The 19,877-nt window shown below is 35.9% G+C and overlaps 2 protein-coding genes across 3 annotated transcripts; one reads left to right on the forward strand and one right to left on the reverse strand.

The window, feature by feature from the left end:
- The first annotated feature begins 5,887 nt into the window (after positions 1-5,887).
- On the forward strand, positions 5,888-15,953 carry LOC123536439 (uncharacterized). 2 transcript variants are annotated; one of them, XR_006683322.2, is made up of 5 exons: positions 5,888-6,129; positions 7,913-7,956; positions 8,429-8,520; positions 11,663-11,847; positions 15,462-15,953. XR_006683322.2 is itself a non-coding variant. In XM_053528091.1 (5 exons), the coding sequence occupies exons 1-4, from the start codon at positions 7,022-7,024 to the stop codon at positions 11,810-11,812; spliced, it is 363 nt and encodes a 120-aa protein (XP_053384066.1). In that variant the 5' UTR covers positions 5,888-7,021; the 3' UTR covers positions 11,813-11,847; positions 15,462-15,953. The 2 variants fall into 2 exon arrangements, 1 of the variants encoding a protein (XP_053384066.1); XM_053528091.1 differs by having other exon boundaries at positions 5,888-7,098.
- LOC123536437 (sulfotransferase 1B1-like) lies at positions 10,654-18,606 on the reverse strand. The gene is made up of 6 exons (XM_045319630.2): positions 18,387-18,606; positions 18,161-18,273; positions 14,790-15,116; positions 13,633-13,733; positions 11,970-12,147; positions 10,654-11,216 (listed from the first exon to the last, which is right to left on the reverse strand). Exons 1-6 carry the CDS (start codon positions 18,458-18,460, stop codon positions 11,104-11,106), a joined length of 906 nt encoding a protein of 301 aa, XP_045175565.1. The 5' UTR covers positions 18,461-18,606; the 3' UTR covers positions 10,654-11,103.
- Positions 18,607-19,877: the final 1,271 nt, after the last annotated feature.

Here is a 19,877-nt window from a genome sequence, read left to right on the forward strand (position 1 = left end):
ACCCTAGGAATTGCAGTAAAAGTAGGTTTATGGTAGGAATTGAATACTCTTCAAAAAGGAGGTTTTCTATTAGTGATCTAACACCTTAATTATGCTTTATCCCTTGAGGCTTAAATAAAGTCGTAATCATTCGGATCCTTGATTTTATATCAAACGGTATTTTGACCTACCTTTTAACCTTACATAATTATCAACTGATGTACAGATATGAACAAAGTAGACATTTACGTGTCAGATAACCAGAGAGTTATATTTACCAAGCGTACAATTCTTTCTAAAACAGAATTCTACAAAATGTGTCTAAAGCAGCTGTTTATACTTAATATTCCAATACTATTTTCACCAAACTAAGCATTGTTTTGTGAACTAGGAGTGCATTTGGAATAAACATTTTAAAGCATTTGAAATTTTGAGCTACAAAGTCATCAAAAAAAAAACGCATGACATCGAAGGGAAATAACGCATAATTATTTTCAACGTTCATTTTAGACGTTTTTAAATTTAAAACTTGTCAGTTGAAGATCACCGCCTCGGTAGCCTAGTAGTAAGGCACCCACTTCTAGTGCGGGAGGTCATGGGTTTGAGCCCTGGCCGCGTCATACCAAAGACGTAAAAAATGGAACAAGTAGCTTCCTCGCTAATAGGATAGAACTCAGCCCGCTGTCAGTATAAACACACTGGCCAAAGCTTTCGCAGAAGCGGTGGTTCCAACGCCGCGGCGGTGGAGGATTTGTCGCAGAAGCGGTGGAGAAATATGGCCGACTGACTACATTTTTGCTGTCATCGGTAAGTTTTCTAATGAGTTTTTCACGTTTGACTGAAAACAACCAGTGAGACAGGAGCCCACATGTGTACTATTCCAACCACAAACACTTGCTCAGTGCAATTCTTTGTCATTAGTGTAAACACTTCTGTACAGTTTGACGTGGGACTGTCGTTTTTGTAGAATTCCCATTAAAAATGGTAAAATCTTGTACAAAACGACCCCTGAGCACGTTTGCAGCAAATCGTAAGTACGGTACTTTCAAACAAAAACTTTTTCTTCGCAATAGGTGAATTTTCATTAAAGGCATATGAAAAAATCGACCAAAAATGATTCCAACGCAGTGTGCGGTGGGTACAATTGCAACGCATTACGGTGGATCTTGTTCCTTTACTGTTCGTTATGGACTTTTAACTTAAGTAAACAACATTTTCCTGGGATTTTGATTGGGGTAGGTCCATGAAATCACTTTGACATCAGACAGCAATAGAAAATGTTTAGTAATAATATACTATTGATTTGCATTTCCGTTCTGTTGAATGCATACACGAAAAGCTTTATTTTAAACCATAATTATTTTACTAAATCAACTGCCAAATAATAACGCCATGTTCTTTCGTACTAAATACACCTCAGTTATGATTAGTCATATCAACGCATGAAGGTTTTCTTTATTTTCCTTTTCCCTTATTATATACAAAATATCAACGGACAATATCGATTGTTTGATTGAATGCTTACCACTTGCGACTTTTACATCATAGAACAGACAAACTTATCTATTATACTATTATATTCTGCTGTCCCTTATTTTTGTTTTGGCCATATAATATCGAAGTCGGGTATGCATTGGGGTGGGGGCGGGGGAGTATTCTCCAACACACTGCACATGCTGCAACCATTTGTCATTTTTATAGGTTTTTAATCATGTTTTAGCATATTTAAGTATGTTCCCAGCTGTATTTTTACTTCAGTTGTTATAATAAGAATAACTGAAATGAGTTGATTACTTGCCGTCCTCTTGGCAGTAGAACAAGGAGTTAAAGCATATGTTTGACTGGCGCTGTGACAGTTTTCAGAGGAGAAGGAAGTTTTTGTCTTTCATTTATTGTAACATTTCTTTCTGCTTGTCTGTTGTTAGTTGATTGTACTCTATTTCTCCGTTTATCTTTCAGTGTTAAACTTAGCCTGAGAATCATCAAGATAAACATTACTGAAGATAAGGTCATGACTGTGGCGTATGGTGTTAACAAGCTTTTCCTTTGATTTGACCTGGTGACCTAGTTTTTGACCCCACATAACAAAGTTTCGAACTTGACCTAGAGATTCTTAAGATAGAAATTCCGTGCACAGTGTGCCTAATCACGTGATCACACTACGTCATTTTGAGCTCGAAAGTGAAAGTAGAAAGGCCCCCAAACAAAAAAATCAAGTAACAAATGGTATCAAAATGTGAATAAATGGTGAACAAATCGGGATTTGCCGATTTATTAACACCATTTGTTTACGATTCATTTAATGAATCGGAAGCAAATCGGGTTTTGCAGAGAAAGTCCCTCCCCAATTCATTGCAAATAACTGATTTGTTTACCATTCATTAGAAACAGATATTTTGTGCAGTACCATTTATTATCGATTCATTAAAAAGTAAAGTTGTGACTTTTTGGGCGGGAAACATGAGTATATTGTCTTTAATGCATTTTGGCGGGATAACTGAAATACACAGAGACACCACATGCATCCTCTAAAATACTGGAATTTTAACTGTTATGGAGTAAGTGTAAATGTTTGATTGTCTAATATAGTTGTAAAAGGACATGTTTAAGTGCATACATTAACTCTTTACACTATATTTAAAGCTGTTAAGTTTTTAGGAAATAATTACAAGATTGTCATATGTTTTCATGACAACTTTAAAGAAATTTTATAAATTAGATCTGATGCATATGTTGTAATATGTATCATATTTTTGAATTTTGCAATTGCTATACTGTAAATAGAATCTATATATTTCATGTTGTTCTTTCCTTACTAGAACATTTAATTTGCCATTTTTATAGTTAATGCTACCCTTTCTAGAGAATTACAATTCGTCCTCAAACTTTTGTACCCATGCTTTCGTCCCTTAAAAATAATGCTAAGTTATTAGTACGATTCGTTACCGATTCATTAGCACGATTTATTACCGATTTATTAGTGCCACTGATTTCCAAATTACTTTCATTTCAACTTCAGCATACCCGATTTGTTACCGATTCATTACTGAGCTAAACAGTTTTAAGTCCTGATTTGTTACCGATTTATAAAACGATTTGTTTACGATTTATTACCGATTCATTAGCTCATTTGCATACCATTTGAATCGTGGTCAAATCGTGAACAAATCACCCGATTTGTTTACCATTTATTACACCGATTCATTCCAGTCTTTTTTTTTGTTTGGGGGTAAACAAAAATTTAAAATCAGGGCTAAGTTTTTTAATCTATATATTGTGTTTATATCATGCATATGATTCGTAACCTATTTGAAAATGCTATCCCCGGTACTACAATTTCCCCACCAAAAGCTTTTCATTTTAATGCTATTCCTGTTCAATTGATTTGCACATTGAGCGCATACTGTCGAAAGTAGTTGAACAGGAATAGCGTTAAAACAAGAAGGCTTTGGCGGGAAAATTGTAATACCGGGGGTAGCACTTTCAAAAAGGTTTCGAATGATGTACACGACATTAACACAATATATTGAATAAAAAAAACTTACGCCCTAATTTATAATTTCTGTTTACGTTTCCACTTTAACTTTCGAGCTCAAAATGACGTAGCGCGATCATGTGATTGGGCACACATATGCAAGTTTGTATCAAATCCAAGCATAAATGAAACCTTATATGGCTGAGAGGGCCAGAATAGAAAATTTGCCCCTTTCAGGGGTAATATCTCTTGACCATATGATGGAATCTAGCTGGTTTTCAATAGAAACCGAGATCGTATTGTGACTTAATTTGTGTGTAATGGTGGTGAAAGTCGAAAGTAAAACGTCACTGCAATCATGTTCATAAGGTTAACATTTTGGCTCCTTCAGGGATTGAAATCAGTTGAAAAATGAGGTCTCCATCGTGTTCACAAGAAATTGTGGACGGACGACGGACGAAGGGCAATCAAATAATCTCATCTTGTCACTACGAAAAAAAAAAACAACCTTTCCCTCGACACTTTGAGATTCTGTGGTAAACATCTGAAAATAAAAGGATATTGTTGAGGAAGAGGAAGATTTATCTTACCAAAAGGTTCCTTCTAGCGCATATTAAATATTCTTTTTAAGGGATCTTTAATAAAATAATTATGAACTATGTGTTTTGCTAATTTACGTGCATTCTTATCTATTCATTATAAGAATACTTAAAGTTATTTCACACAAACATTTATTTAACTTAAAAAAACAACACCTTTTGATAAGCGATCCTACCGGACAATAATTAATACCATATCTCTGTCAAAATTTCGGGAATCAATGTCGACAGCTGTGCTAGTGGCACAGATCAGAATTAAGTCGTATGTTTCCCTGTTTTTATTAGTTATACAATGGAGGAAATGATCTGCCATATGCCAGTAATTGCATTGCATGAATGGATACAGCTCCAGAACCACTTAACCAGCAGAAAAGGGGCTTTTATATAAGTCGGCACCAACAAACTGATGGATTTAAAAAAAGTGCGTAAAAAAGTTCACAAGTTAAAAATTAGAAAACAATTAATCAAAAGGCATGAAATTACAAAGTTCGAAATATTTATAGCTCAGTAAAGTGAAGAAATGCATTATACAGTTCTAGATAAAAACAAGTGAAGTAATTGAAATGTTGTTATCCGTTAATGGTACGTATCGTGCAATAGCATTCACAGACAAGTAAAAAATCTCGAATAACTTTATTAGTACAGTATGTTTTGATGGTTATACTTAAAATGTCAAAGTAATAAAGTTGATATGAAATAAAATCGTAAAAAGAACCTCTGGAAGCAGCAAAGAATGCAACCGAGAAAAATAAGAGTAGACGATATTTTTGGGCGGGAATCTATTTTTAGATGATGAATATTCATTTAGTTAATCTCGATTCTACAATATGATATGTAAGATTTAGGAGTTAAATAGTTGAAACTAAATGGTTGTTTTTGGAGGGCTGTTTATTATGTAGTTGTATTTCACTAAAGGTTGACTTAAAGACGCGTAAAAACACATTGGCGAAGAGGCTATTTCTAATGAATATACATGAGTACAAAATGGCGGCGCCTACTGGAATTCGGATGCCTTTGATGATACCCTTGTATTCATTACCTGCTCAGCCAAGTGTGACATGTTCATAATAAGTGTTCCTTCTCATGAGAAGGAACAATTAGCGTACTTGTAAAAAGTCTTAACTCCTATAACACAGCTGCTCAATGGCATTTTGTTATGGTATGCTACGTATTAGTAATTGTATTGTACTTTAGTCAAATTGGTTTATCATACGATGCAGAAGTCGCATGTGGTTAGCATTTAATAAGGCAATCAATATTGTCACTTGATATTTTGTATTTACGGATGTGCAAATCAATATCATATTTATTCTAAAATTTCAGTCTCTATTGCTATCTAATGTCAAAGTGATTTCATGGCCCTACCAAATCAAAATTCTGGAATAATGCTGTTTACTCCAATTTAAAGTCAACAGTGAACATAAAAAAAACAATATCCACCGTAATGCGTTGCGTACCCACCGCACACTGCGTTGGAATCATTTTTGGTCGATCAGTTTGTATGCTTGCAATGAAAAATCAACGATTACGGAGAAACAGTTTTTGCTTGACAGTGTCAGACTTACATTTTGATGCAAACGTGCCCAGGGTCGTTTTGTGTAAGATTTTACCATTTCTGATAGAAATTCTACCAAAACGGCAGTCCCTCGTCAAACTGTACAGACGTGTTTACATTAATGACAAAGAACTGCACTGAACAAGTGTTTGTGGCTGGAAGAGTACACATTTTGGCTCCTGTCTCACTGGTTGTTTTCAATCAAACGTGAAACACTCGTTAGAAAAAGTACCGATGAGAGCGTAAATATAGTCAGTCGGCCATATTTCTCCACCGCTTCTGCGACGAATCCTCCACCGCCGCGGCGTTGGAACCACCGCTTCTGCGAAAGCTATGGCCAGTGTGATAAAGTGACTGGGTGGGGTATCATGCGTGATATTCCAGTGAGGCAGCACTATAAAGTTGGGCATTGTACTCACTGCTACAAGTAGACACCGTCGTTTATATGACTAGAAAATTGTTGAAAAACACGTTAACCCGAACACAAACAAACAAACAGTCGAATATCAGAAACTTATAAAGTTAGTGTAAAATTTACAACTTAATCGGCTTTTTTATAAAACATATAACATAAGCAGTTTTTCTTCTGACGTGCCTTATATAACCAGAAGGCAATATTAATGTCCCTCATCGATAATAAATGGGATGTGGGCACTTGAAACAGTTGAAATGAGAAACTCCCGTTATGTGGAACATCACAAATTTTATCATTCCAACTGGCCTACTTTATCAGTTATAACAGGTACATAATTAAGACTGTTCTATTTTTTAGCAAGCAATGTACCATCTGAAACGTTGTGTGATTAAACTCGTGTTAAGACCGTAAAGCGAAAATACGATATGTTATGATTCGACAATGAAATATTTGTCACGATATTATGTAAATAAGACAGGTTAAATGAAACGGATTTAATCAACACCAAACTTAACTGAGCCAGCATGAGATAAATAAGGACCAATACGGGATTGATTCTAAGATGGCAGGGGAGCGGTTAATTATTTGCTAGATTTTAAGCAAGTTAGCATTATTTTTGACCCATGTGGTCACCTTTATAAGTAGACAGTACAGCCTACCCTAAACCCCTCTTAAAATGAAAAAAAAATCTGAGCAGTTTTTCCTTCCATCCAACAGATGCCATACACTCGTTTGTGTACTTTCATACAATGATACCACGTACGTTTTCATAAAAATCAATCCTTGGGGTGCAAAGCTTGCTAAGCACAGTGTCTGTTAATCACCAAGTTTCAGGAGAAAAAAGCAGGTCAAAACCTCTGTCCGTTTTGCTGTAGAAAACAACTGATTCGTTCAAATTTGTCTCTCACAAAATTCATATTTGCATCTGCTATTTACAGTTATAAAGCTCTTGTTTATTACAGTGTCACCCCTATAGGAAGGGCCAGCCAATTTGGCTTATGAGACACCTTTATTGTGCGTACCAATTACCTCCCAACTCCTACCACCATGCCAGGCGCCAGGGGGATAGAAGTCGGTAACCATTAATTTAACTAACTCGTGGCTCACGAACCGGCCTTTTCGGATCGAGTCCAATGCCAAACATCACCCGGACGAACGCTCCCCATGAGGCTCGAACCTTCGAACTCCCGATCCAGAGGCGCCTTGACCACTGGGCCACGGTGTCCGTTTTGCTGTAGAAAACACCTGATACGTTCAAATCTGCCTCTCACAAAATTTATATTCGCATCTGCTATTTACATTTATATGCATGTTCACATTGACTTCTTTAAGAATAAACTTTTAATTTTCACTGTTTGCCTTGTTCTCGGTGCTTCCGAGGGATCTACTTTTCAGATTTATTTTTCAACGATTAAAACATAAATATTAATACTCTTTGAACAAAGCTATACTAAATGTATGAAAAATCGACCGGGCCATAATTCAAAACTGCCACCCTGCTACCTAACAAGTGGTTATTTCCGTTTGATTTTTTAATGATGCCATTTGGTTTTACATTTTTGAATGATAAGATTTACATTAGTTTCCGCTTTTTTGACAAATATATCAATAACAGATTCGTGTACTTACCTATGGACAAGAAAGAATGATTAAAATTTTTCCCTTTAAATTATCGGATCCCTTGACAAATTTAAATATTAAATAATTACAAACCTATATCATTACCCGATATTTTTGTTGATAACAGCTTTTTAGCTGTAGAAAATCATTGTGATGTCACATTTAAAATCTTACCATAAGCACCTGTGCTTTTAAGTATTACACTAATCTACCACGTAATATATTAACGGAGAGCACTGCCTGTCAATCATTCTGTTATTTGATTTCAGATTAACCTCACGTCGGGACTGTCTCGTTGACGCTATATACCTATGTAAGTCTTTGAGAAATTCTGTGTTGTTTTGTGTTAAATGCATAACGATATCTACAGTCACTGTCAGAAGTACGGTAAATTTGTTCAGGCATTTGCTCTTTGAAAAATCTGTTATTAAAATTATTCCTAAGGGACGGTCTCCCGTAGCCCATATATACTTGTAGACATCAGAGAAATTCGTGAATTTATTGCTTTTTTGCGTCTCAGTTTGTTGAAGTCATCAGGTACTATCATTGGAATCTGAAGTCATTTTCCAGCGTATCTGACACTGTCAATCTGCCCTTCAGATGTCCGATTGAAAACTTTACTGATGCGTGTACCTGTATTACAGACTGATCCATGGGCGTAGGGAGGGTATTACGTTGGCGCTACATATATATGTGAGTACACCAGACATTTGGCGTGTGTTCATTACATTCTCCTTGAAAATTATATTTACTACCAGTAGTAAGATATACTGTTTTTCATTCAGGCTTTCAAAGACTTCATGCAATAGCCTGCATGTGGAAAATACAGACCAAGATCCAGGGCAGGGCCGAGGGGGCCGTGTCCCCAAGTCGACTGGTAAGTGACCTATACTCATCAAAGTTGCAGTCAACTGTTTTTGGTAAAGGAATAATATTTTCTCAAAATTTAGACCCAAGAATGCACAAGAGGCCTCCATTTCATACCTAAAATTGAAAAATGTTCAGGGGAGAGCCCCTGACTTCCCAAAGATTAGGGTGATGCACCCTTGCTAGCAAAAAAACAAGAGCTGTCCGTAAGACAGCCAAGCTCGACTATTCGAAATATTGTCACAGAAGCAGGAAATTATTACCCAAAATGTTAAATATCAAAAGAGTTTTAAGTTCGAAAGGGGACATAAATTACAAAATACATACAGTTTGGGACTTGATTGTTATCACTAGTTTATAAACCCGAGAAACCATGTCAGTTTCATTAATACTGCATTTTCAATTTGGTCGATAAAATCTTTGCATGTTAACTTTAAAGCTCTTGTTTATTAAGTCACCATAGGGGGCATAATTTGGCTCAAACACTTAAGTGGTAAAGTTATATAACTGCCAGGGAGGTTGGTAAGTGGACCTTAATATAACTAACTAAGTTGCTCACGATACGCCTTTTGGAATCGTGTATGTACTCACGCGACAAAGCTCCATGAGGCTCGACCTTCTAATCCAAAGGGCGAATATGCTTTGCTGTCAAAAATACATAGTTCAGAGTTTGCGTACTTTGCTTTTCAACTGTTTTACCGATTATATGTGTCAATGATTCTAAGAATAAACTTGTAATTGTTTGTTGATGTGTTCTTGCATTCGGGATTAACTTTCAGAATTTTCTAAGTTCAAAATATAATTATTGCAACAAAGTTATATGTATGGAAATGACCGCATAAGTAAAATTGACCTGAAACAAGATAAGTTTCACTTTATGTTTTTAGTATGCTTGTATGTACTTTGAATGATAAATTTACAAGTCGCTTTTCTAATCAAAAGGCGGTATACTTGGCAAGATAATGTCAAATTTTATGGCCCTTACATATGAGGCGACAAATTTAAATTAAAAATAAAAATATCAACGATTTTTATTATAAGCTTTTAGTGTAGAAAATTCTTTGTATTCACATTTAAAACTTTAACCAGAATTTTTTAAGTCATAACACTAATTTGGCCACAATATATTAGGAGCACTGCCTGTAATCATTGTTATTTGATTTCAGTTAACCTCCCAGGACGCTCGTGAAGCTATTACCTATTAATCTTTGAATTAGTTTTTGAGTAGTAAATGCAGTAACGAACTTAACATCAACTTCAAAGTCAAATAGGGGCATTTGCTCAAAATCATGTCATAATTATGGCTAGACCCCGTAGCGTAGGTATATTGTTAGACAAGAGAAAAATAAGTTTTAAATCTTTTGCTCTGTTTGTTAAGTATCAGCTATATGGATTGAAGCACAACGTATTACCAGAATTGTTCAGAGTCCGATAATTAGTGGGTACCTGTATTCAGGCCAAATGGGCAGGAGTTATTACTTGGTGCTACAATATTTTAGTACCCAGACATTGGCGTGTGTTCATTACATATCTCTAAAATTATTTTGCAGATAGTAAATATACTGTTTCATTCAGCTCAAAACTTTCATGTCAAAGGGGGAAAATAAGCTCAAAATACCATGTGCAGAGCGTAGGGGGCTGCCCAAGGGAGGTAATGACCTAGACAAAAGTGCATCAACTGTTTGTAAAGAATATATTTTAAATTAGACGATGCTCAAAGCCACAAAAACTTGAACCAAGTTGGCGCGACGCCCTGACGCTACCCAAGGTGAGTAGATGCAACCTTCGATAGCGAATAAAAAAATGCACCAGAACCCAAAATTTCATACCTGTATTTCAAATAGTCAAGGGGAGAGCCCCCTGACCCCAACGCTCTTAAATGACTGGGATACCCCTCCAGTACCTCGAAGTTTAAAACCCAAAATATGCACAGAGACCACCATTTCATATCTGTATATCAAAACTTTCAGGGGTGAAACTCCACTCAATCCCCCACCAACACGGACAGAGGACCCCCTCCCATACCTACTCCTTCTCGCCGATGGCGCTTTTGTTCCCCCTCCCCCGCCTCAGTCAAATATTTCTGGATCCGGGACTGAACATCGCAAGGTATCTTGCTGTAAAACAAAGTAAAGAACAAATTGTCTGAATAAGTTTATATGTTTGTATATGCTATCAGAAATTACAAAAGTGTGGTATAGCATGTGAATATTTCATTTTTGCAAGTTTTTAAAATAGATTTTCATATCTTTCTTTGTAATTTATAGTGAGTTTTGTCCGCCAACATAGTTAGATATGAAAAGCGCAGATCTAACGATCTTTGAGTCACGAGTTTGATCCCGGGGCAAAGCGTATGTTCTCTGTGACGTTCATGTCGGAAATCTTCGATCCTCTGTCTCTATATATTTTTGAAAAGTTGGAAGTTAGTTGAAAAGAACAGTTTAGTAATGGTACAGAATTCAGGAACAATACTGTTGAAAGACGGCGCTTAGCCCAAATCAAACAAAGCAGTTAGTTTTAAGTACACAATCTTTAGAAATGTTCACATACATTCTGCACTTTGATTGTAAATTAACAATAAGTGTTTCAGTTTTCACAATGTATATCTAAACTTAAGATCCGTATCTATGAAATTTTCTTCAAGCCATTTGTCCATCCTTTCATTCTGGGAAACTGTGAAGTGATTCTTCCAGTCTCCAACTTCTCCTGAAAACAAACAATTAAGTTTTTTAAGACCTTATTCTCCTGAAAATGGGTAAGAATTTTTAGGCTTCTCGTTCACAATCAAGGTTAAGTCTCCAATTTCTCCTGAAAAGGGGTAAGACTTTTTGAAGTATAATGTACACGCTCAAAATTAAGATTTTTCAGTCTCCTGAAAAATTGGTAAAGATTCGCAAACTACTCATTCCCAAATAAGATTTGTCCAGTTCCTCCAATTTTTATTTCTCTGGGAGAAAAACGGTAAACGTTCTTCAAGTTTTAAGTTAATAATTAAGGTGAAAGGTAACGTATTTCTTAATTAACGCAGAGTTTATTATAAACTTAATAACTGACTTTGTGCAATATCAAGTGGGGGCCAGTAACATAAGAGGAAATCCGTTAATCATTTGAAAGCGTCTAATGACACACATTTTTTATAATTTACTTTTCAGTTGATCGAGGCATTTCTCCATGAAACATTGACTTCAATACCAAACAAGTGGTCGGGAATAGAAACACCGATAAGGTGTATCTTTTTGTTACGATTGTCTAATGCCAATGTCAAAGGTATTAAACCTTTGAATCATCTGTGTCGAGAATAAAGCAGTTACCTGGAGAGGAAAAAAAGATAATACTGGTAAGGAAACCAGGACACTAGCTAAGTTAAAAGATCGCCTTTATATGACTAGACTGCTGAAGAAGAAAAAAACACAAAAACATTCTCTTTCAATAAACATCATGAAAATTTAGGTTTCATACCTTTCCTGTACATATTTGACCTCTTATTCTCGTCCACGATTTTTTCAGCAACCTTGATCTCTGCATCAGCTTTCTTTAAGTTCTTAAAGTCACAAGCTTCAGCAATCCTTTTGATTAAATCATCACTTCTTCCTGTCTCAAGAAAACTGTTGATTTTCTTAATTTCTCTGACAGGATCCTATTTGTTATAAAATACAATAATACATCACTCACACTAAAAACGAATATACATAAAGTTCTGTTACTTAAAAGACAACATTTATTTATTCAGATGGGAAGCTTGCTGGACAGAAAATATTTTCATAAAAGGAGTTTATAAATAACATCAGAATGGCAAACATGTTGTTTTTCTAAATAATCATCCAGATATATAAATCGTGTTGAAATATGTTAAGTCTTTCTATAAATGACAGACGGGTAATCTTAAAGCAAGTAATAGCGAGTACAAAATAATTTGGCTTTTATGACATACTGGTGTCAAAGATATGAACCTAAATTACGTGAATAATGGTGATGAAAATTTCAATCCATTCCCACAAGCTGATACTGAGATACTAGTATACATACCAAAAATTGCAAAGTCGAAAAATCGTCGTCAATTTGTAAAATGCTAAAACGATTAACTGAACCTGCGCACTGAATTAAATTTCGATCAAGTTTCACAAGCTAGTCTACATTAAAAAAACTTAAATAAAATTACTTACGTAACTTCGTAAAAAGTACAGAAAAGGGTTACAAAACGTGAACATTGCATGTATGATCATCAATGTGAATAAGTGTATGATGGTTCAGTCCATTTCCCCATTTGGTTACCAGCATACATACAAACAAGCAGCTAACGCCTGACGGCGTTTTGGTCGGGTTTTCCGAATTAAGTGATAACGAGTTAAAGTTCTAATAAAGGCATGCAACAAATAACTCCCAAATTAATAAGCACTATTGAAGGAAAAGAGAAATGGACAGGTAGAAAATGAAATTAAAGAAATAGGTAGGTGTAAAATAATAAAAGTAAGAAAAACACCATTTTCAATGTTTATATCCCTGTGACCTTGACTTTTGACCCCGAAATCAATAGGGATCATGTACACATAAAGACCAACATACCTATGATGTTTTTCAGGATCCTTGGTAAAATACTTGTCCAGATGTTGGGCGAAAACAATTTTCAATGTTTAGATCCATGTGACCTTGATCTTTGACCTAGTGATCCCGAAATCGAAAGGAGTCATAAACACATCAAAAGCAACATACCTCTGAAGTTTCAAGGTCCTAGGTGAAATACTTATCCAGATATTGAGCGGAAACCTTTTTCAATGTTCAGGTCCCTGTGACCTTGACCTTTGACCCTGTGATCCCATTGGACCAACTAGGGTAATAGGGAATCATTCTGACTAAGCTTCTTGAAAGTTTAGATGAGTAGTTGTTGAGAAAAATGAATGCACAAAAAGGTTAACATAAGACTCATTATCCCATCCATCCGCCCGGACAGCCCTAATCTACAAGCCGGTGAAGGAATGTACGAAGTTACAATCTATTCTCCAATGTGGCTACTGAGATACAAATTTGCATAAAAAAACTGAACGAACCTAAATAGTTCTACTTTTTCTTTGAATAGTCTAGCTAAATATTGCCATTTTCATAGGAAACCAAGTAATAATAATACCTCTTTTAGGTCTTCGAAGAAAAGATTCAGTATCTGTTCAGGATGTTGTTTTGAAAACCTTTCCCAATCTTTCATATATTGAAACCACGGACAATACGGATCTGAAGTGTCAGAAGACGCAAGATTAAAATATAAAATGAAATTACATAAAAAAGGATATTATGTTATGGTCGGTTTTTGGCTGTGAGTGTCAGTTATGAACCATAAAAGTAATTACAGAACTGTACTCATTATATCTTAATAACATGATTTTATTTATTTGGTAGTTTTTTTGCAATACCTCAAGTTTATAGAAGTTTCTCTCATGTATCTGTCATTAAAACTAGAAGAGTGTCCATAGGACACGTAGGCTCTCACACCCGCCCCCTTAGCTCAGTAGGTAGAGCGTTGGTCTACGGATCACGGGGTCGTGAGTTCGATCCTCGGGCGGGCCGTATGTTCTCCGAGACGATTTGATAAACGACATTGTGTCTGAAATCATTCGTCCTCCACTGATTCATGTGGGGAAGTTGGCAATTACTTGCGGAGAACAGGTTCGTACTGGTACAGAATCCAGGAACACTGGTTAGGTTAATAGCCAGCCGTTACATGACTGAAATACTGTTGAAAAACGGTGTTAAACCCAACACAAACAAAAAACAAACATACAGTGCTGTCCTCTATAAAACAATTATCAAAGAGCCATAACTGCAGTAAAATATAGACAGAAAGAAATCATTCTTTTATGGCCATCTGCACATCAAGCTTGAACATCTTTTAAAGTTTGAAGCAAATCAGGCAAATAGTGTGGGAGGAGTTGGACACACAAGATTATTATCTATATGCCATATAGGAAAACTTTCAAAGGACCATAACTGCGGTAAAAATAGTCACAGAAAAAACTTTTTATGGTCGTCTGCACATTAAGCTTGTTCATCTGTGAAAGTTTGAAGCAAATCAGGCTTATAGTGTGGGAGGCGTTGGACAAACAAGATCTGCGGATATACGGACGGACGGAGGGATGGACGGCAGCAGCAACGCTATATGACCCCACATAAATGTGTGGGAGGTCATACAAATCCAAAAAACTGGCAGCACTGATCTCATGGACCTCACCAACAATACAATATTTAAAGAATCACCAGCATCACAAATTTTGTACATAATGTCATACTTACAAATGCCGTAGTCTCCCAGAAGCAGGGGCAGGAACTCTTGAAAACTATTAGTGAGTGGAACCAAATGCATGGATTTAACGTGATGATAAAATGAAACGAAAACATCCTTTGGATTTCTCATCACATGTACAATCTTTATTCCTTTCTGAAAAATTTCTTTAGGCGTAAGTTTGCAAGGGTAGTGACAATTCAAGACTCTCGGGGATGGAATGTCCCTTACTACTTCCGGTGACTGTAAGTCCAAGAAAGCTGCCTCTTTTGTTTTTGTTTCGTATTCCGCATTTCCTCTTCTCAACATGACCAAAATTTCCCAAACCCAATGTGTACCTGAAACAAATCCAAATGAGTAACGCATAAATTTATCACCTTGATTGTGAAGGAATGATTAAAACGTGACACAGCACTTTGAGACTGTTCAAAAATAAATAAAAAATATAATACATATTGCGAAAGGCATGACGCCAGATTAACGTCGCCGAAGTTAGAAAGTACTTTGATTTGATTGAACTTGCAAATGAAGAGTGAAACACACGCGTAAACACATTTCGAGACAGTATTTCTTGAGGTGTTTTGTAGGGCTAACGTCATACCGACACAACAGTATATTATATGGCAACGTTTAAGCTTTTTATTGTAGTGGAATGCCAAATGCCCCATTGCGCTTTATTTCAGTCACAGGCGGACACCTGGTTAAGTAGACGAACGGGCCTTCCGTAAGTCAGCTGGACGGCTTCCTATTATCAAATAATTCTACACCCTAAGCACAGCGATGACGACCAAGTATTCGACGTCAGCGACCTTCGCCAGTTGGCCAAGGAGGACCCTTGTATTTATTTCGTTGACAATCGTGTCTGTATACAATATTCATGTAAAACATGTATCTAAAATGTATCATTAGTGATCACACAAATTAATTGATTTATATGATTGCATAAACTTCAACTGAAAAGTATTGATTTTTTTAAGAATTATATTTTTGATATTTCGTAAACATTATCATCTGTTTTAATCGTTACGAAAAGATCATGGAAAGTTTCTAGAATACATTTTAACCTGTTTTTACCAACTGTATAACGGATCTAAAACCTTGAAACTGATGTTATCATGTTTATCTAGGGTGGTACTTTTCAATATTTCTATTTCTAATTTTTATTCCCTTAACTTTTTGTAAAGGGTTATGACTGGAGGCACTTTAGTCTAACTAACAGAGTATATGATAGCTACAAGAAAGTTGAACTGACGGATTTAGAAAAAAAGGGAACCTTGTGCGAAGTCGTATATCTTTGTTTATAAACCCCCAGATTGGTTCTTGACATGCTCGTTGCAGAACACCGATACGTATGCAAGTACTTTTTTTCTTTGAGTAACACCAAACAATAATGTGTGCCCCTGTTTACTGCCACTTTATGGCCATATGTTACTTGTAGACGACGCAAGACTAAGTTAATTTTTGTAATTACCTTAGGGTCAGGGTCCCAGCCAGATTGAAGAAACTGAAAAGGAAAACACAGATGGGGAAGGTAAGGTCCCAAATAAAACCTCTGCTGCAAAACTTCCCATGCTAAATAATTTTCATTTAAGGTTTCATAACCTTTAAAATTTCTTGGAACAAAATACCATTTTAATGGTGTTCCTATAATTTGATCTATTAGTCATTTGAAAACGCGAATCTTAACTATATACCCAGTTAATATTTGAGGACAAAACAATCTGAATGGTGGCAGCTTTGGACACTTTTGGGGCTAAATATTTTTGTTTATATATTTATCATAATAGGACAGCATTCTAAACTTTAACTTGATAACCAGTCTTTAAATTTCGTAGATTTATATCTATGAACGTTTTCCTTTACTTGAAGAATGCATTTAGTTTAGAAAAAAGCAGTTGTTTTATAAACCGTAAGCCTTCCCACCCAGTTTAGACATGTTCTGTCATTTGGTTAAGAATATACAGGTTAAAGCATTTGTTTGACTGGCAACAACTAGTCGAACAAATTTGTCGCGATCCCAAGGGTGGATACAGGTTTTGGTGTTAGGAGGGGACGCAATATATTTGTAGTAGAGCAAGTAGAGGGGTCCGGGGACATGCGCCCACCAACCCCCGGAAAATTTTGAAAACAATGCATTCATCTGGTGCATTCTGGGCGTTCTGAGGTACTTTATTTGGTATTGAAAAAGGACAGGTTTTGTGACAAAATCAACCCAAATAACATGCTAATTATAGTCCATGTTTTATGACTTTTCAGACTTATTCTTGCGTAAGTATCTCGGAAAGGAATTTCTTAGTCTTCTGAGGATTTTTATGGGGAGGGGTTAAGGGCTATTAAGACAGAAATGGTAAAGAGCGTTATAGGAGCTCATGCAAACTTTTGTTGATTTAACCTACATATGTACCGTACACGATTAACGTTTACCGTGCCTACAAGCGATAAAACCAATAACTTTACATGTTTATCCTCCATTGTTTTGGTCCTTCGAAGTTTTGATATTTAGATTGCCCCGTCACAAATATAAAACAATCTGAACGTCGAATTATTTTGACTAGCGCAACAACAGACAGACGACAGGCAACGTACAACTGACACTGGGTGATTACAAATACGTTATAATCAAGTGTGATATAAAAGTAAACATAAGGGTAAAAGAGTACTATGCCCCAACGATAACTTGATATTTACAAACATGACTATAAATAGATTAAAATGGAACATAGGGAATTCAGCATTTTTCTAACATGTTACAATCTAAATATTTCCGGATTTTGTTCAAATTACAAATTAGCTCAGTGGTAAAGCATGATGTCCATGGTCAACAGATCTTTTGCCGTGTGGGTTCGAAACTCAGTATTGAGAATTAATTTTTATTTCACTTTTGCATAAAAATTAGGTTTCCTTCATGAGCTCTGTGACAATACGACAGAGAGGTATCTAAAGCCGATATGGCAGATCAGAATAGTTTATTATATATCAAAGATGATAGATTAAATGCATGCACTCAAGTCATGCAAATAATGAACATGCTATTGTGTTATATAAATACATATATACAAATTCAAACCATCAAAGAAAGAAAGAAACAAACAAAAGTAATAAAATAAAAATGAAAATGAATAGAAAAAAAACAAATCTGAAAAAAAAAAACTCTTATGAAGATTCGAACCCACAAAACGACTTATATCCAAATGTTGTCTGCAGTTTACCCAACTGAGCTATTTGCCATATACATAATTCCTATTTAAAATAAAAGAAATACCAATATTTAATTGTCAAGTAAATGGGTAACCATTATGAATTATTATTTCGTCAGTTATGAAATAGACTCGTCCTCGCGTTTCGGCGGGAATCGCGTTATCATTGGGGATTAGTACATTACCACATTTTGGATAGGTGGCAAGATATACGTCATCATCTCGTATCTCCAGGTTTCGAATATTATCGATGTGTGATTTCAGGTCTCTGGTAGACAGTCGATCTAAAACTTTGGAACTGAAAAAAAGACATTAAATTTGAAAAATAATGTAAAAGACAATACAGTATATAATGTCAAGGATCATGTTACGTACTATGAGAATAAGAATGAAGTGTAACTCTTTACTTACGCAAATGTCAAGCCATACGCATGGACAAATTCATCCTTCTCTCCATTAGGAAATTCTACAGTAAGTTTAGACATCCTTTCTCTTTGATTTAATTATGATTTATCCCTTTAATAGTCGTAATCGTTCAAATTCTTGAATGTATATCAAACGGTATTTTGTCCTACCTTTTAACCTTGAATAGTTATCAGATATTTTTAACCACTACTCCACACATGAATAAGTAAACATTATCGTCTCACATAACGAGAGAGTTATATTTACTAAGCGTACATTTTCGTAACTGACATTCTACAAAATGCGTCTAAAATAGGTGCTACTTAACAATCCACTACTATTTTAAGCTTTAACAACATTTCAGTATCATCAAAAGAATTAAGCGCATGACGTCGAAGGGAAATAATGCAAAATTATTTTCAACGTTCATTTTTGACGTACTAAATTTAAAACTTGTCTGTCGAACAACTCCGCCTCGGCAGCCTAGTAGTAGAGCACCCGCTTCTAGTGCGGGACGTCGTGGGTTCGATCCCTGTCCGCGTCATACCAAAGACGTAAAAAAATGTAACTAGTAGCTTCCTCGCTAAGAGGATAGTAGTTGGACTGGTCAGCCCGATGTCAGTATAATGTGACTGGGTGGGGTATCATGTCACGTGTCTACGGCGTGATATTCCAGTGAGGCAGCACTATAAAGTTGGGCATAGTGCTCACTGCTACAAGTAGAGACCGTCGTTTACATGACTAAATTTATTGAAAAGACGTTAAACCCGGACACAAACAAATAAACAGTCGAACTTCATAAACGTATAAAGTTAGATTTTGATAAAACATATAACACAAGCAGTTTTCCTTCTGACGTGTCTAAAAGCAACCAGAAGGCAATGTCCTTCATCGGTTATAAATGGGATGGGGACAGTTTAAATGAGGAATTCACATTATGTGGAACATAACAAATCTTATCATTCCCACTTGGCCTACTTTATCAGTTATACAGGTGCATTTAGGACTGTTCTATCTTTTAGCAAGCAATGTACCATCTGAAACGTTGCGTGATTCAACTCGTGTTAAGACAGGAAAGCGAAAATACGACATGTTATGATTCGACAACGAAATATTTGTCACGATATTATGGAAATAATACCCGTAAAATGAAACGGATTTAACTAACACTAAACTCGACTGAGTCATCATGAGATAAATCTGGACCAATACGAAAATCCAGAGGCAACAAGTCAAATGGTTTATCGCGGCCAGAAATTTGTACAAACCGGACAGAAGTTGCGAAATTGTCAATTGTGCAAGAAAGAAGCGTTTACCATAATGTCCAGTACTGGACAGGTATAGTGACCATGCACGGACACAGCCAATTTTCTCAGATGGGGTCCGATCCCCTGCCCCCCCCCCCCCCCTGGAAATTTTGAAATTTAGCACTTCATTTTTTGCATTCTGGGACAGTTTTATGGACTAACCTGTTAAATTTGGGAAAGTGATAAAATC

The sequence above is a fragment of the Mercenaria mercenaria genome, chromosome 17, assembly GCF_021730395.1.
Source record: "Mercenaria mercenaria strain notata chromosome 17, MADL_Memer_1, whole genome shotgun sequence".
Classification (NCBI taxonomy): domain Eukaryota; kingdom Metazoa; phylum Mollusca; class Bivalvia; order Venerida; family Veneridae; genus Mercenaria; species Mercenaria mercenaria.

Excerpts from the sequence above, each read along its gene's own strand:
- LOC123536437 (XM_045319630.2), bottom strand. The coding sequence starts at position 18,460 with ATGTCTAAACTTACTGTAGAATTTCCTAATGGAGAGAAGGATGAATTT. Across the intron at positions 15,117-18,160 it reads TGCCACCTATCCAAAATGTG|GTACACATTGGGTTTGGGAA; the intron begins GTAATGTACTAA and ends GATTTGTTTCAG. Across the intron at positions 13,734-14,789 it reads TCTGGGAGACTACGGCATTT|ATCCGTATTGTCCGTGGTTT; the intron begins GTAAGTATGACA and ends CTGACACTTCAG.
- LOC123536439 (XM_053528091.1), top strand. The coding sequence starts at position 7,022 with ATGAGACACCTTTATTGTGCGTACCAATTACCTCCCAACTCCTACCAC. Across the intron at positions 7,099-7,912 it reads CGCCAGGGGGATAGAAGTCG|ATTAACCTCACGTCGGGACT; the intron begins GTAACCATTAAT and ends ATTTGATTTCAG. Across the intron at positions 8,521-11,662 it reads CCGTGTCCCCAAGTCGACTG|TTGATCGAGGCATTTCTCCA; the intron begins GTAAGTGACCTA and ends TTTACTTTTCAG.